Below are 17,614 nucleotides of genomic sequence, written 5' to 3'. Positions count from 1 at the left end.
TAGGTGGGGTCACACTGAATCCAGTTCTTCCTGGCTCCTTGACCCCGTTCCTCACCTGTTCGCCTTCATTGGTGTCTTCTGCTTCCCTGCTCTTTCTCTTCTCAGCTCCACAGGAAGAGAGGTCCCAGGTATCGTGGCCCAGCAAGGCCCTCCTCCGCTTGTCTTGGAGAGGGAGCCCTGGGAGGGGCTGGGCCCCAGGAAGCCTGCTGGTCTTCCCACTCAGCAATTCTCCCTCCCCAGACCCCGGGCTCCTCCGCATGCTCTCTGGGGAAGCTGGACGAGGGCCTCTAGGCTCTGTAATAACCACACTTCTTCGTGGTAGACAAGAACCAGATTCCTGGGGAGTGACGCGGGCAGGAGCTCTGCAGCCGAGGTAGCTGTGGTTACACCAGGACTTGAAGAAACCCCTCTGCTCAGCCCTGACCTGCCTGGGGACGGCCTTGGGGAAGGTTTCCACATGCCCCTCTTTGCCACTCTTCCAGTCATTCTCTGCCTGAGCGACAGGGGCCGTGGCACCAAGCGGCTCTGCAGACACAAGTGGGCAGCCAGTCTGCCCCAGATTTGGGGTCCTGGCTTACACTCACAACCAGGGAGCATATGCCCCCATCTCTCCTTTTTCAGGATTTGCCCAACCCTCTTCCCATCTCATGCACGTGGCTCCCACCTTGGCTGTCAGCACCTCCCTGTCTCTCCATGAGGAGCTGTAGGCTTCCCTCGCTGGAGCCAGGAGAAGCTCACACTCTCGGGAGGGTGACTTGATCCCAGGAGCCTGAGAGCGAAGGCCCCGATGGAGGTTGGTGCTGGCTGTCCAAGCCTTCTGACTTTGGTGGCACGGCTGGTCCAGGGCCTTCTTCTTAACAGCATGACTTCTGAGCTTCAGATTTAGGCCAAACCCTGTTCCTGCTAGTTCCTGGGGGGAGGTTGGAGTGGCTCGAATGCCTCTAGAAGGATACAGAGAGACTGGGTGGCTGCGGGGTTAGAGCAGGAGGGAGCAGTTTACTGTGTATCCTTTTGGGCTTTTACATGCTGTACTATGGGAATGTGTTAAAGGTTCCCCCCCAAAGAAGAAAGAATTCTGTGATTTTGCAGATTGCTTGCATATTAAATTTCAGAGAAGAGTCCCTTGCTCCTCTCCTCATAGCAGAAGGGAGAGTGAGACCACCACATCGGGTAGGCCTCATTTGGGCCCGACTTCAGGCTTAGAAGGGGCTGTCAGAGGCAGGGCGCGGCTCAGGTTCAAGCTCCTCTGAGTGTCAGAATGACTTGGAATCCTGCGCTAGAGAGGGACGCGTTGCTGAGTGCGATGGTCCTGGAAGGAGTAGGATGGACCTGCTGCCCTCCTGTGGCCCTCCAGGCCTGGAAGGCCATGACTCACAGCTAATGGATGGCGGGGGCTCTCTCCACTCCGAGACATCAACAGGGGCAGGCCATTGTGCTGCTCGGTCACCTTCATACTTGGGAGCCAACAGGAGGGGACTGGTCAGTGCCAGCACCCTGGGACCCAGTGTCTTCCCTGGTACAAGCCAGAAGCTGCCTCCATTTTCCACATATTGTGTATTAGTCTTAGTACATTTGTTTCTTTAAAAACCTTCTCTCCTTTTTGTTCTAAATTCCTACGTTTACATAACGTGTTGAAGTTTGCACAGCACTTTCACATACATTACCAATGGCTCCCTATTGCCCAAAGTCCAAAGCCTTAGTGGAATTTCTAGCCCTTAAATCTGCCTCTCTCCTCCTATCTTGATGCTCCCCTCTACACCCCTGACAGCCCAGCCCATGCTGACCACGTGCTGCTTCTCAACAGGCCATGTGATTTCTCGTCTCTCCATTCTGTTGTTCAGTGTTACCTCTTTCTCCTCTGTGGCTTTCCCCCTGCCAGGAGAAATCTTACCTATCTTTAGATGCCCAGGTCAAATGTCATGTTTTCAGGGAGGACTTTCTGGATGAATCTCCCTCTTTTATGAGCCCTGGAGCACCACACTTAAACCTTCTCAAGGCCACACTCATTAAGATGGCTATTACCAAAAACAAAAACCAAAAAGAAACCTAGAAAATGCCAGGTGCTAGCTAAAATGTGTAGAAATTTGAACTCTTGTGCATTGTTTGTGGGAATGTAAAATGATACAGTTGCTATGGAAAACAGCATGGCACTTCTTAAAAAAATTAAACACAAAATTACCGTATGACCCAGCAGTTCAACTTTTGGGTACATGACCTGAAAGAATTGAAAGCAGGCAGTCAAACAGATATTTGCACACCCATGTTCGTAGCTGCAATATTTACAATAGCCAAAGAGAGAAAGCAACCCAAGTGTCCATTGAGGGATGAATGGATAAACAAAAGGTGGTATACACATACAATGGTATATACATACAATACAGCCTTAAAAGAAGAAGGAAGTTCTGACACACGCTACAACATGTATGAACCTTGAAGACATTATGCTATGTGAAATAAGCCAGTGACAAAAGGACCAATACTGTATGATTCCACTTGTATGAGTTTCTGAGAGCAGTCAAATCCACAGAAACAGAAAGTAGAGTGGTGGCTGCCAGGGGCTGTGGAAGCGGGGAAGAGAGGGGTCATTTTTTAATGGGTACAGAGTGTCAATTTGGGAAGATGAAAAGTTCTGGAGATGGATGGTGGTGATGGCTGCATGACAATGTGAATGTACTTAATGCCACTGAACCATATGCTTAAAAATGGTTAAAATGACAAATTTTATGTATACACATAACCATCACCATTTATATATAGATATACGTAAATAACCTCTCAAGGCACTCAAGGCCCGTCAGGGGCCTCCGGGCATTCCCATGTCCAGCATAATACTTGGCACGAACTGGTGCTCAACCAATGTTTGTAGATATGAAACGGGGTGCAAGTTGACAGTGGGGGATGGGTGCAGGTCTCAGGCTGGCCCACATGACAACTTCTCCCTTCCAGCACATCCGGTTTTCCCCTGCTCCTCCTGCCTCACTGGAGAGGGCTCTAAACATCTGTCTAGCACCATGGGTAGACCCCTCGCCAGCCTCAGTGAGTGAGTGTCCAGGAATGAGAGGAACCTGCTTGCAATGTATGCTATATGGGTCACACAAAAAGAAGAATTTCCTCTTGTGGTGTAATGAGGCACAGAAGCTCTGAGAGCCTAAATTTTTGTTTTATTTTGTTTTGTTTTTTGAGGAAGATTAGCCCTGAGCTAACATCTGCCACCAATCCTGCCAACCTGCCAATCCTCCTCTTTTGTTTTTGTTGAGGAAGATTGGCCCTGAGCTAAGGTCTGTGTCCATCTTCCTCTGTTTTGTATGTGGGATGCCTGCCAAAGCATAGGTTGATCAACAGTTCGTAGGTCCACGCCTGGGATCCAAACCAGTGAACCTGAGGTCACCGAAGTGGAGTGTGTGAACTTAACTGCTGTACCACTGGGCCGGCTCCAGAGCCTAAAGTTTTTAAGGTCACACACCCACTTGTCTAAGTGACGATGCAGGTGTGGTCTTTGGAGAAGGAGACAGATCAGGTGAGCTCCATAGTTCCTTTTCATCTCTACGATACTATAGTTTTCGTAACCTAATGAGAAATGTGGGGGAAAAAATGAGCTCCTAACCTCTGTCATGGAATGAGCAAAAAGAAAAACAAAATGTAGGATATACCACATATACCTCACATATTTAGGTCCTTCCTCAAAAGCTTATACATGCTAGGATCCCAAATTCATTAATGCTTAAATGACGATTTGTTGCCTTTAACTCTGTCTTAGAGGGAAAGTCTTTGAAATATGACCGTGTTGCACAGGTTGCAGACTGTGCTTCTCTCTCCTGAGCCACAAACACAGGCTGGCATGGCTTCCTCAGAGTGGACTGGCAGGTGTCAGGTAGCTAGAAAAGGGCATTTAGGAACACGAACCCTGACATGTGTGGAAACAGTGCAAGTCTGAATTCCAGCTCTTCTGCCCTAGTGTGATGACTTCAGCCGGTTATTTAATCTTTCTGAGCCACAGAGTTTTCAGTGATCAAAAGAGCAGAAATAATACCAAGTACAGCCTTGTTGAGAGGATTGAAGGAGATGATTGGTATGAAAGTAACTACTGCATAATAACAGCTTACATTTGTGGAGGCCAATTATCACATGCCAGTAACAGTCCAAAATGTTGCGTGTGCATTTAATCTAGGGAATATCGTCACCCACTGCATTGTACAGAGAACGCTGAGGTGCAGTTAAGATAGTAGCGAGCAGAGCAGGTGGGATTTGAACCCAGGATTTGATTCCACCATGCTCTGCTGCCCCCAAATTATGTTCTCATGTGAAGCTATTTATCCTTATATCCTTAGGAAATCAGTACCCATTCCCCACACACGTGAGCACACACGTCTCTTCCCTACTTTTCCTACCCTCCCACTTCCATTTACTTAAGTGAGGGAGGGAAAAAAATCCCGGGGTCAGCAGGTCACCAGGCAAAGAACGAATGATTGTTGGGTTGACACAGCCTGGTTGTGTTCCTGGATGGCAAATCCCCTTTTTCTTTCTCCCTTCCCCAATTCTCTCTCTAGGCTGAATACCCATCTGAGTGGCAATTGATATGCTGGATACAGGCTAGACTGGAGGGGCAAAGCTTTTAATACAAGGACAACAGCCTTGGGCCATCTTGTATATGGCGGAATATTTGCCTCTTTTTACTCCATTTCCTATACTAAGCCACAGAATTTATAATTAGGCATCGTGGAGTCCTAATTAGTCCCATTTGCAGTCCCTTTGGACCATGTTATATCTGTTGATATGCAGAGGCTAAGTTTCTGTTCCCCTTGGGTACTTCCTTCTTTCTCTTTCCAGTCCCATTCTTCCCCTCTGCTCCAGCTACTCTCCGCTGTGGTATTAAACTGTCAAAGGATGGGCCTTGCGGGTGGGGGAGCAGAGCATTTCTTCTCCTCCGAGATGTCCTTACATGGGGCATTGCCCACAGCACTTGCTTTTGGGTAGAGTTTCTTTCTATGGATCAGCCCTTAGCACTTTCAGAGATTTCAGAAATTTTTAGGACTAATGATTCTTATATAGCTGTCATTTTTCCTCGAGAATTTCTCATTTTATCAGAGAAATACTAGCCTATGACTTGAAGACTGTTTATCTCTCTCTGGTCTCAAGGTATTTGCCTTTCCAAAGGTGAGTTTTCAGTGGACAGAACTTTTCCTGTGACTCCTGCTTCCTTCTGCAGTATTTGTTTGCATACATACTAGCAATAGATACAAAGGCCATTTTATCTGTAGGTACGTGCATATCCAACAGCCTGTGGATGATCCTATTTCATCGAGAGCACGTTGTTTGAAAATTTCCAAGAAATCCACCTCTACAGATTTCTATGCTCTGTCATTCATTCACAATGTCACGTCATAGTAAAATAGGGAATTTTTACTCTCTGATGGTGTGAAGGCAGGGTGGGGGAAGCTCGAAGAACAGAGATTGTCATGAGTTCATGATTTATCCTATAATATAACCCAGCCATTCAGATGAACAAAGACCTATACTCCATAACAGGTTAGGCCAAGATAGAAGGAAATTGGGCTATGGGAGATTTAAAGTTTATCTAAAATGAAAAGTATAGCCCACACCTTTCTAGGCCGCTCCTGCCCAAAATGGCAGATACCATATTTCTGACATCATGAAGGATATGTGGGTATATTTCTGGTCAGGATTTAGAGTAAGGGCCACGACAATAGGCTTTGGGTCAGAAAGACCTGGGTTCTGTCCTTTGATAGCTGTGTAACCCTAGGGAAGTTATTTAATTTCTCTAGGACTCAGTTTTCTCATTTATAAAATAGATAAATGGGGATAACAGTATATACCCCATGGGGTTGTGTTAGGATGGGGTTTGGCTGCGAGTGATAGCAAATTTAGAATATAACTTGCTGTAACTAGAAGAACGTTTATTTCTCTTTCACCTAAGTGGTTTAGGACTGATATGACGGATCTCTGCTCTCCAGGACATAGGCTCCTTCTGTCCTTTTGTGTATCATCCTCAACCTATGGCCTCTACTTCATGATCCAAGATGGCTGCTTAAGTTCCATCCATTAAATTTTCATTCCAGCTAGCAGTAAGGAGAAAAGAGGAGGAGAAGGGGGAGGACCTGCCTCTTTCCTTCAACTACTTTCATTTACAAGTCATTGGCTAGAACTTAGTCTCATGAACACAACCAGCTGTAACAGAGGCTGGGAAATGTAACTTTTATTCCAGGAAGTCATGTGCTTAGCTAAATATTCTTTACTATCAAAGAGGGGGAAATGGATATTGGCCCAGATAACTAGCAATCTCTGCCACAGATCTTTATGAGATTTAAATGAGATGATGCAGGTGGAGGGCTGAGCACAGTGTTGGGCACAGATTAAGCACTCAGTAATCATCATCATCCTCATCACCATGGGAAGGTGGAGACTCCTTCGAAACTGTGATAAGATGTTTGCTTATTTTAACCTCATCTTGCTGATAAAGTCACTCTTATCCACCTCCCTTTTAAGACACTATGAACTTCATCTTTTTTTTTTTTTTTTTGTGGAAATTAGCCCTGAGCTAACATCTGCTGTCAATCCTCTTTTTGCTGAGGAACACTGGCCCTGAGCTCACATCCATGCCCATCTTCCTCCACTTTATATGTGGGACACCTACCACAGCATGGCTTGCCAAGCAGTGCCATGTCCGCACCCGGGATCCAAAGTGGTGAACCTGGGGCCGCTGAAGCTGAACGTGTGAACCCAACCGCTGCGCCACCGGGCCAGTCCCTGAGCTTCATCTTTTATGAAGGTCAGACAACTATACCTTTGATGTGTCTTTATGAAATGAAACTACATAAAAGGAAAGCAAGGGAATGATGAACATAGGATTCCAAATAAATGTTATCTTGGGCTGGGGAAACAGAAATGGGTTGTGGGGAATGGAGGAACCACCTAGTTAGATGTACATTATCGTCAAAGTCCTAGTTTTTATTTTGGGTAGTGGATTGGCAGATGCCTACTATATTATTAACCAATAACTGATAACTGACTAAATAAAAGCAGAGGTACAAGAACCAATGACCCAATGATAAGGGCGAGGCAGGAATCAAGGGTTACAATTAATCCACTTCCGTGGAACTGTTGTCTTTGTGTGTACAATCGTGCATGGTATATGTGTTTGCATGTCAATGGTGGATAAAAATAGTACTTTCTGTTTGCGTAGACTTTTAACTTTTGACGTGCACCTACACGGCCATCAAAACTGTCTAAGTAGTTCATTACAGATGGTTAGAGTTTGGTGTTTTACAAATAGGACTTTGGACTTTTGTGTCCTAAGGGAAAATGTTTTATTTTGTTCTTACAATAGCTCTACAAGGTAGACAGATCAGATGTTATGATCAGTATTTTACAGATGAGAAAGAGGGAACTGAGAGGGCAAGAGGATTTCATGAGGTTACACAGCTAGGCAGTGCTAGAACGGAATTTAAGACTCGGCCTCTCTTGCCTAGCGCTTCTTTCTTTAGCCCATCTCACTCCACAGTTATTATTCATCCATTAGGTATTTATTCCATGTCTGTTACATGCCAGGCACATTGTGCTAATGTGTTTGGGTTCCTATGTGTGTGTGTTTTCCAGCTGCTATGTGTGCAGTCTATGTAATCTCTGTGCACTGTGTACATGCCCTTAGAGTCCCTGTGTGCCCCGTAGGCCCAACTGGCCCTTGTAATTCCAGGAGGACTCCCCAGCTGGGGTTTCAGTTCTCTTGTTATTCCTAGGCCCTTGGGCTTCAGCATCTCCCCAGAGCCCCAGCCAGACAGGAAGGCAGCTTCAATACCAGGGACAGATCCCCAGGCAGTGGGCACAGAGCAGAGGAGCAAACCAGCCATGCCTTCGTAATGAGGATATTTACTATTTCATGATAATTTATAGTTTATGAAGAGTTCTCATAAATACTACCTCATTCAATTCTCACTCAGCTCTGAAATTCAATTTTATTATTTTTTTCATTTTTTCAGGTACAAAGAAAAGATAAATGGCTTGCTCAAGGTGACTCAACTCGAGGATAGACTTGAATTCAGGTCATTTGTCTCTAAATTCTGTTCTCTTTCCACTGTCCCTTGCGGTCTCTGAAAGGCCAAAAAAGAGCTCATCCTCTTTGTAGCTCTGTGGATAGAAGCAGATAAAAGCACAGTGCCAAGCAGTCGGAGGCCCCAGTGACCCTCTGGGAGGGAAAAAGACCAACCCGGAGCCCTGAGCAGCCGGGACCAGGGCCATCCTGTCAGCTGAGACAGAGACCGGGCAGCTGGCGCTGTCCACCCCCCCAGCCCCGCGTCGTTCGGCGTCTCCGAGTGTGCTTTGGGGAGGTGGTAGCAATACTGTAGAACTGGGGAGGTACCTCAAGGCTGTTTTCCAATCTCTGTGGCCTTAAGCAGTCTCTTTCTCTTTGAGGAGTCAGGGTAATGGGGGAACGGTCTCACCGCATCCACCCTCCACCGAGGGAGGAGGCTCCGGTGCCAGACCCGTGTCTGTGCCACTCTCGCGCTACTGACCGCTTGAACCTGTCTGTCTGCTTCCCCGCAGGCTGACGCCATCCACCACCGCAGGGCCGAGCGTGGCACCTGGTACAGAGTCAAGGTGTACGCTAAACTAACTCTGCTTGAAAAGAACGAGTATTGTGTGAAGGCAACCATTTCTCTCCTTGGCCCATGGAGTGAGCCCTGCCCGTCTGTCGGGGAAGGCATGTGCTGGGAGGGTAGCTCCTGCCGTTCCCTCCACCCCTCACTCCTTCCCAGCCTGGCTCAGTCCCTAAGGGCCCCTGTGCTCAGGATGTCCCCTTCTCCCCCAGCTGGGTTTCCCCGGACAAGGCGGCTCTGGTGTGTTGACGGGACACAGTATGGGCCCCATGCGGTAGGTCAAGCCCCGTTCTCTACAACGGCTTCATCAGTAATTAGGCTGAGGTTTTGTCTTCACCTGTCTGGTTCCTTTGTCTTATTTCTCAACTGCTCTACTAGTCAGTGGAGGGAAGAGGTCAGCAGGGATGTATTTGATGATCACTCCCAAACCCACCAGAATGCATAGAGGCCCTCTGGCAGCTTTCCATTTAGGGCCTCTCTAGTCCCCTCCCCTGACCTGGGCATCATAGGCCCAGCCAGGTCCTTGGTATCTTCCTCAGAGACATGAGGTTAACCTGGGCTAGAACTCAGCTTCTTTAAAAATACCCACTTCTCCCAACCGCTGTAGGTTCAGGGATGAACTTTTCCACATTGGAAATCAGAACCTACTCCCCAGACCTTCCCTTTTGTTGCATTTTCTTACGTAACTCTCTCCACAACCCTGTGAAAAGGTATTGCTAGTCTTCCCACTGAGAGAGAGGTGAGATGGCTTGCTCAGGGGCACACAGCCATGCAGTGGGAAGACTCCGAATTCAGGCCAATTCAGGCCGTCTGAATGTAATCCATCCTCTTCTCATCCGGTAACCTTTTAAAGCTAATTTACATGAAAAAATGTTCAACGGTATATTTGCTAAATTGTTCGTAATTACACAGCAATAAATCTTTACTGAAAACCAAAAAAAAATTATAAGAAATGCAAAACTCAGAGGAGAACGTTCAAGTTAAGAAAACGTTTACTATTTGCCTCATACCTCACACCAGGATGAATGGCCTCCGTGCAGCTCAGCCCTGAGGTCTCACCCAGCTCACACTCACCAGTCATCCCTCTCCGTCAAAATAACCCCCCTCTCCCACTTGGCTGCTTCTGTCTAAAAGATCCAGACAACTGGAGAAAAGTGGATTTTCTATCTCAGTTACGCAGCTACTTTCATGCGCCTCCTCCTTCCTTTTGTGTGGCCCTGGTTAAGAACTAGGATTTCTCGGTCCCCACTCCCTGTTCCCCAGCCCCGCGCCTCCAGCCCCGGCCCTCCGCCTCCGGAGGCCTCGCGTCCTCCCCTTTAAGGCCAGCCCCTCCCCCACACCCACGCCTCCCGGCCCCGCCTCGCCTCCCCGAGCCCTGCCCCTCCGACCCTCCCCTTTAAGGACGGGCCCCGGACGCAGACGAGGCTGTGACGCGGCCGCCGGCCCCCGGGCTGGGTACATTGTCGCGCGGCGGCTTCCCCCCGGCCGGCCCCGCCGTCCCGCGTTCCACCGAGCGCCAGGCCCCCGGGGGGGGGGAGGGAGGGCGGGCGCAGGGCCGGTGGGCGCCAGCGGCGCGCGGCGGGACCCACGGAGCCTCGCGACCCGCCGAGCCTGGAGCCGGGCCGGGGCGGGGAAGCCGGCTCCAGCTCGGAGCAAACTTCGCAGCCGGGCGGGGGGTGGCGGGGACCCCGTCCGGAGCCGGAGGAGGGGGCGGCCGCGGGCCCTCCCGCCTCTGCGCCCGCGTCTCCCGGCACCATGCTGTCCAACTCCCAAGGCCAGACCCCGCCGGTGCTGTTCCCCAACCCGCCGCCGCCGCCGCCGCAGCCCCCCGCCCCGGCCCAGCCTCACCCCCCGGCCCAGCCGCCGCCGCAGCCCCCGCAGCAGTTCCCCCAGTTCCACGTCAAGTCGAGTCTGCAGATCAAGAAGAACGCCATCATCGACGACTACAAGGTCACCACCCAGGTCCTGGGACTGGGCATCAACGGGAAAGTTTTGCAGATCTTCAACAAGAGGACCCAGGAGAAATTCGCCCTAAAAGTAGGTTTGGGGGCCGGGGGAGGGGCGGACGGGCAGAGGGGGCTCCCGGGCACGACCCCCCGGCTCTGGGGCGGCCGAGGCGCACGGTCGCGGAGCGTGACCGCGCCGACCCTGCGCTCGGGCCGCGGAGCAGTGGCCGCGCGGGGCCGTCCGTCCCGGGCGCCCGGGGGTGCCAGGTGCGCGACCGCGGAGGGGGGCGGCGGGGAAGATCAGGTCCCGGCAGAGCGCGGCGCCGCGTCCGGGTTTCCGGTCACCTCCGGGGTGAGTGGCGGCGACTCGGAGGACTCGTGAGGACTCTGCCATTTTGGGGTTTGAGCGGGATCCAGCCGAGTCGCGACGGTTGGCTCCGGGACCACTTCTGCTAATTTCACCCCGTCTCAAGGAAGTGATTTTCGGAGGTTGTGGTTCCCCGTCCTCTCCTCCCTCCTTCCTTTCTTTCTGCGGGCACAAAAGGCCCATTACTCATTGAGCTGGTTGGTCGGTTGGTTTGGAGAAGTCGGATCTCAGAGGTTTATTTAGTCTCGCTCCTTATTTGGGAGCCGGAATGTGTGATTTCACTTCCCTGGGCCTCGCGAGCGCGGCCGTGCCGCCTTGGGGCGCGCCGGCCCGGGAGGCGCGAGGCTGGAGATTCCGCGGGGACACCGCCCCCGGCGCCGGGGAGGGATTGTTTTGACCCGCGAGTGGGCCCCCTCCTACCTTCGGTGCCCGCGAGGCTCCAGATGGGAGGCCAGCAGGCTCCGGCGGTGTCTGCTGTTTCCATAGCCCCATTGATCACTGTAAAGCGGGTGTGTAAACCACGGCTTGGCCCGGCGCTGATTCCGCAAATGGGAGATGGCCACTTGAGTCCTGGACACGGGGGATTGGTGGACAGTAGGAGGGAGCGTTATCCTTGAGCCAGGGAAACCCGACCTCTTTTTTTTTTTTTTTTTTTAAGAGGGTGTGGTAGGGGAAGAATGGGGGTTTAAGTGAGAATACCTACTTCAGAAGTTATACAGAATGGACTCGGAGGTCTGAAGAGACGAGTGGGGCCCCAGGGCATCGCGAGCCAGTGTTCAGGGTCATTTAAAAGGTTTTCTCCTCACAGGGGTTTCAGACCCAACCACGTCTCTAAAGGTGACACATCATGCCTGTTTCCCCCCGGGGTGTCTTAATGATTGGAGGAGGAGAAAAATACTTCCTGTGGTATATTTTTCTCTTCCCCCTCAGCCCCCACTGCTAGCTGTATTTCAGCTGCTAATACAAAACTCAGATATTCGTTATGGGAGGAACTGTTGGAATATATAATTAAATGTCATAACCCCTGACGCCTCAGGGTTGTAGAGGGCACGCATGTCCGATTTCCAAACTTTAAGGGCTCTAAAATTGTTTTCTTGCTGCTTTCATTCTCCCTCTTGGAAGAGAGCTTTTGGCTCGCCCCAACACTGTCAGATTTCTTTGGTTTCTGCTCTGCACTGTTGCTGTGGGCTTTGGTTGTTGTTCAGTGTGGACCGTTGGAGAAGGAATATGTCACTGTCTTGAACACTTGCGTGTTTGCGCCTTAGCCCGCTCTTTCCATACTCATAACTGGGGGTGGCGCTTGTTTGACTGTGGCTCTGACCTTGGGGAGTGGAGTTGAGTGAATTCTGTTTGACCACAGTTAGCCCGTACCATTGAGGAAATGACAGACATTCTTTCCAGGAGAGTTTTCTGTCTCCTCTGAGATGCATCTGCCTTCACCCACCAGCAGTTTGGGGACACTGGCTGCTCATTCTCTTGAATAGTTGGAATATTGTATAAAGACTCGAGGAGAAAAGCTCTCAACTGCTCCTTATTCTATTTAATAGACACATGTGACATCCTCTCAAATGCTTTTGGGTGGCAATTCAGATTTCTTTTTCAATTAATAGGAGAGATTTGGATATTTTCCCCCTTTGAATAGTTTTGAAAGGAAAAATCTAGCATATTTTAAATGACACTCATAGTTTGTTCTTCTCAGGTTAGAAGTGGGTGAAGATTGAAGTCAGAGTTTGTTTTGACAGGCAGCCTGCTCCCAAATCTTAGAAGTTGACTCAACTGTTAGATTGTAGATTTCCCACACATCTTTGTGTAAAAACTTAATAATAGAGGAAGAAAGAAGGGATGAGGCATTCAGAGACTGACAGCAGTGTCAGCAGCCCTTCCATATCCAAATATCGGCTAAGACATAATCACAGCTCTGGGGGAATCGGGTTCAAAGAATCCTGTTCTAGAGACATACACCAAAGAGATTTCTAGATCTTGAATCTTGATTAACTCAACCTTAGGTGCTGAGTAGTGAAATGATTTTCAAAACCCAGGAGTGTTTTGATTATCAAGTGAGGGAGGAAGATGTGGTGGGGTAGGACGGATTGCCCCATCCAGAAGGTGCCTGGAGAAAAAGGGAGGAGACTTCTGTTCCAGGGGCGTGTTAGGCCATTCCTGGGGATTTGGGGCAGAGAGCTGTAGAGCCGCAGCGGGCCCTCGGGTGGGAGTTCTGGTGTCTGCTGTTTCACAGCCCTGAGAGTCGATGGGAGCTGCTGGCTGCCCAGATGCCCTGCTCCCTGTCTGTGGTCTGGTGACCTCTTAGCCCTATTAAGGGAAATCAGTGCTTGAAAAAATAGTCCCAACTCAGCTTGCTGCTTCCCTTGCTTCCCTCCCTCCACCCGAGAGATCTGACATTTAAATGCTTTTGGTGGGTGCTGTGACCTCTCACCATCTCTCCTGGCTGCTTTTGCTAGGTTCTGAGACATACTCATAACTTCAGTCAGAGTTAGAAGGGACTTTAGAGGTCATCTCATCTAACCCCCTCATTTTGCAGATGAGAAAACCAAGGCCCAGAACAAAGACTTGCTTGAGGTAATAGAGCCATGCACTTGGCAGAGCCAGGATCCAGGATTGGAACCCAGGACGCCAGCCTCCAGCTCTCAGCCTCTTCCCACTTCCTAACTGCAGTGTTCTCATCAGGCTCGGACTGGGCCTGGCTGCATCTGCAGAGCCCCTCAAGCCTGAGGAGCTCCTCTCGCCGCAGGCCCTCCTGGACTGTTGGTGAGGCGTGCTGGGTGGGTGTCGATCGCCTCCCCAGCAATAACCCCTGAAGTTGGAGGGGCAGCTTACAAACCAACCCGGCAGCTCATGAGTTCTGAATCTGTGATAACAAGCTTTTTTGCCACCTACTCCCCTTTTTAGGGAGTGTTTGGTAGAAATTTTATTTATTATTATTTTTTTGTTCAAGATCAGGGGAATTCTGTTAACTATTTCTTTGGTAGGGATGCCTAGTCTCAACCTACTTGTGCACTATTGGTCGTATTCCCCTGGGGTTCCTCAGCTGCTTCCTGCTTCATTGTGTCATGGTGACTCTTAGGTATTAGCTGAACAAATTTAATTAAAGCTGGCACGGTTGTCCCTCTCTGCTGTGCGACTCTGATTAGGTGAAGCATGTTATTGCTTTACAGAATATATTGTCATAACTTATCTCTGTTTATCTTTCCATGGCGTGGGTTGGAGAAAACAAGGTGCAGTGGTTTCTGCTCCTCTGCTTTCTCCAGTGGCCCTCCTCCCCAGGTCACTCAGTGTCACTGCCATGTGGCTTCCCTTGGTGTTCTGAAGGGGAGATGTTTGGTCTGGACACTGTTCGAGGGAAATGCCAGAACTCCTGCACTCCCAGAGTACAGGCACCCTCCTATCCAGCACACCTCATGCTGTGTACCTGTCGGGGAGCAAGATAGGTAGCATTGCTGGGTGAGTGTCCCAAATGGGGGTTTGCTGCATGCAATCACAAGGTGAGAAAGGTTTCATTGACCAAACCGGCCTCTTTTCTATCCACTCTGGTTACAGGTAGTTAATAGTTCACTGAGCTTCCTACCACATGCTTAGTTCTATGGAGGGTACAGACATTTAAAGTGGCCTTAAAATCTTCAGGGTCAAGAAACTGATTTGGAGAAGGTGAAATTAACAGTTGTCATTTAGGGGTACACTGCCCAATGTGGTAGCCAGTATCCATGCATGGCTATTTCAATTAAAATTAGTTAAGTTAAATTAAATTAAAGAATTAGATGCTAGCTGCATTTCAAGTATTCAGTAGCTACATGTGGCTAATGGCTCCTGAATTGAACAGTGTAGAACATTTTCATCCTTGTAGAAAGTTCTCCTGGACTTTTCTGGTCTAGGGGTTAATTTATGGGGTTGGGAATAGAGGAGCTTTGAAAGAGGGAAATCTGTGAGGCCCGAAGGAGCTGAGGAATGAGCAGATTTGCAGGAGGCGATGGCGACACTGGCCCTGGCTAGAGCTGAGAGGAGAGCAGATCAGGTTGATAAGGAGCAAGTAGGGCTAGTGGCTCAGAATTGAACCTGACCCATCTTTGTGCTAAGAACAGGTTTTAAAGTGTTTGAGGGGCGTGATATAAACTAACAGGATGTTATAAAGAAAGGTTACAGATCGCTGAGGTTGGGGCTTGTGGTTTTTTGAGGGAAGGTCTAGTTTCTGGTTTCAGAGACCCTGCCCCTCTTGGGGCCCTGGCCCCTGCGTGCTGCAGGAGGCCTCTTGGCATCCACCGAGGCAGGATCAAAGCGGGGTCGGCTCGGGGTCCTTTTTTCACTTGTGAATTGTGGGCTTTGATAGAGCTTGAAGATAATCTCCGGCTAAGGTCTGGGATCAGTAGCTGACAGAATTGGGGAGAAGAGCAGCCCCAGGCCTTGGGACGAGATATTGGTGGGTGTCTGGGGAACGAATGGGCTCCTTTTAGGAGGATGAAGTGTTGGGATCCATGATGAAGGTGCTTGGACTGCTTGGGCTCTGAGGAGTGGGCCCATCATCAGTTGATGATTTTACTTAAGAAGCAGGTGCAGGAGATTCAGGGAGAGGCCTGGAGGAGCCAAACTTTAGGACTGCTGGAGGCAAACTTAATCCCTGGCCAAATCCTGGGGTGGGGGAGAGGGCCAAAGCTCTTGTCACCTGCAGAGCCCAGGGGTGCGTGGAGTCTGTGCCAGGATGAATGCAGCCACAGCAGGGAAGGACATTGCTTCGGCATCTGCATCTGAGTCCTTTCATGATTCCCGAGTGGCCCTCCTGAGCTCTGATCCAGGAGTCTCCCTGGTGGTTTGATGTCCATGGTACAGGATTCATACTTTCCTGCCTCCCTTTCCTCTGCTTCAGGCCCTTCCAAAGGCCATGTGATGTCTCTTTTTCCCTCTTGTCCCTATACTGCACCTTTCCAGGTGCTTCAGTGTCCTGGAGGGAGGTGGGCAGGCAGAGCGGAATTGTTCTTTGTGTCTGAAGGGGCTGCAGCTGCTCTTAGTAACCAGTGGTAAAGGGACCCACACCTCATAGCACCTTAGAGCTGAGGACACTCCATAGTCATCTTTCTTGACTTTCCATCTCACCAAGGAAGAGGCTGGGCCAGTCCACAAAGGTTCAGTGGTACGTCCTGGGTCTTACCTGCTGTCAGCATCAGCGCCATGCCCTGGGACCTGGTTCCCTGGGACCTACCGTTGGTTTTTTAGTTGCTAGAGGTGGTAGTACTGGGATTGTAGGTCTGGTAGTGCAAAACCAAGCTCCACTAACTGGGCGCTAGACTCTTTCTACATGGGTCACCTTATAAACAGGGCGTTGGTAAAGAGAAGGAGCCATGCCACTGGGCAGCTTAATACACACCAGGTATGGAACCCACGTCAAATTTTGTACCTTTTCTAGTCTTTGGGGGAATACTGACATTTTGTATTTTAAGATATGTATGGATAGAAATATTTAGAGATGAGCCTGTTACTATGGGTTATGTAGTAGATTAGAAAGCCAAAAAAAAAAAAAGGTCTAGTCTTTGTGCCCTGCTAAGTAGTTGTGTAACCTTGAGTAGGTCAGTTAAACTTTCCAGGCCTCCATGCATATGTCAGAGTGTCAGGCTCCTGCTGGCTTCTTGGGCACTGGCAGTGTGGAATGGTGGAAGGCTGTGCTGGAGGCAAGAGGCTGAGGGCAGGCAGGAGAGCTTGCTGACTTGCTCCATGTCTGACCATCAGCAGTGTCTGGGCCAGCATGGATGCCTTTTTGATAGGCTTAATGCTGGCCTCCAGGACAGCCTGTGTCAAGTTAATTAATAATCGTCACTGACCGGCTGCTCCTTCTCCTGTATGAAGACTTGGAAAGCGTTCTGTCCAGTGCCTCGGCAGAGAGGAAGGGCTGTGTAACTCAGTGTGGTGTGTACCTACTCTTTCCTTCAAATCAGAAGAATCCTAGTGTAGTGGTGCCTCAAGGTAGAGATCGGGAATCTTTTTTTTTTTTTTTAAAGATTGGCCCTGAGCTAACATCTGTTGCCAATCTTCTTTTTCTTCTTTCTTTCTTTCTTCTTCCTCTCTCCAAAGCCCCCCAGTACATAGTTGTATATTCTAGTTTTAGGTCCTTCTGGTTGTGCCATGTGGGATGCGGCTTCAGCCTGGCTTGATGAACGGTGTCATATCTGCACCCAGGATCCAAACCGGTGAAAGCCTGGGCCGTGGAAGCTAGCATGCAAACTTAACCACTCAGCCTTGGGGCTGGCCCTGAGATAGGGAATTCTTGATTTTCCCCATCTGAAACTCCCTGTTTGAAGTTGTGGGGCCAAACACGGCACTGGGATTGGTTGTGGAGGCTGTGCCCTGCACAGGGGCACCTGGCTGAGGGAGGGAGTGAAGGCTGTAATCTGGCCCTCTGTCCCCTTGTCAGGCTTTGCCTTGGTGTGTGGCTGCATCCATCCAAATGAATACTTTCTTCTCATTCACCCAAAGATATAGCATGGGCTCGGGGCTGTTCTGAGATGAGAGTTGAGCACTGGTTCCCAGAGCTGATGGGAAAATTAGGATTTACATCCAGGTACCACTTCTTACCTGTTGGACTGGATAAGAAGGGATATCGGGAGTCCAAGGAAGCAAGAGGAGAGGGGATGCCTGGTGATGTCTGTTTTCTTTTCTCTTCTTCCTGCCCATTTAAGGCTAGAGCAGTG

At 49.7% G+C, this 17,614-nt stretch overlaps 1 protein-coding gene across 1 annotated transcript in view; it reads left to right on the top strand.

Annotated features, from left to right (window-relative positions):
• The first annotated feature begins 10,173 nt into the window (after nt 1–10,173).
• LOC106823339 (MAP kinase-activated protein kinase 2) overlaps nt 10,174–17,614 on the top strand; it is a 44,491-nt gene continuing 37,050 nt past the window's right edge. The window contains exon 1 of the mRNA XM_044757981.2: nt 10,174–10,649. Within this exon, the coding sequence (XP_044613916.2) occupies nt 10,368–10,649 (282 nt within the window). The 5' untranslated portion in view covers nt 10,174–10,367. The remainder of the gene's footprint in view (nt 10,650–17,614) is intronic.

Source organism: Equus asinus, chromosome 25 (genome assembly GCF_041296235.1).
Source record: "Equus asinus isolate D_3611 breed Donkey chromosome 25, EquAss-T2T_v2, whole genome shotgun sequence".
Taxonomy (NCBI): Eukaryota; Metazoa; Chordata; class Mammalia; order Perissodactyla; family Equidae; genus Equus; species Equus asinus.
The sequence above is the reverse complement of the archived record's forward strand: the minus strand, read 5'-3'. Positions and strand labels throughout refer to the sequence as shown.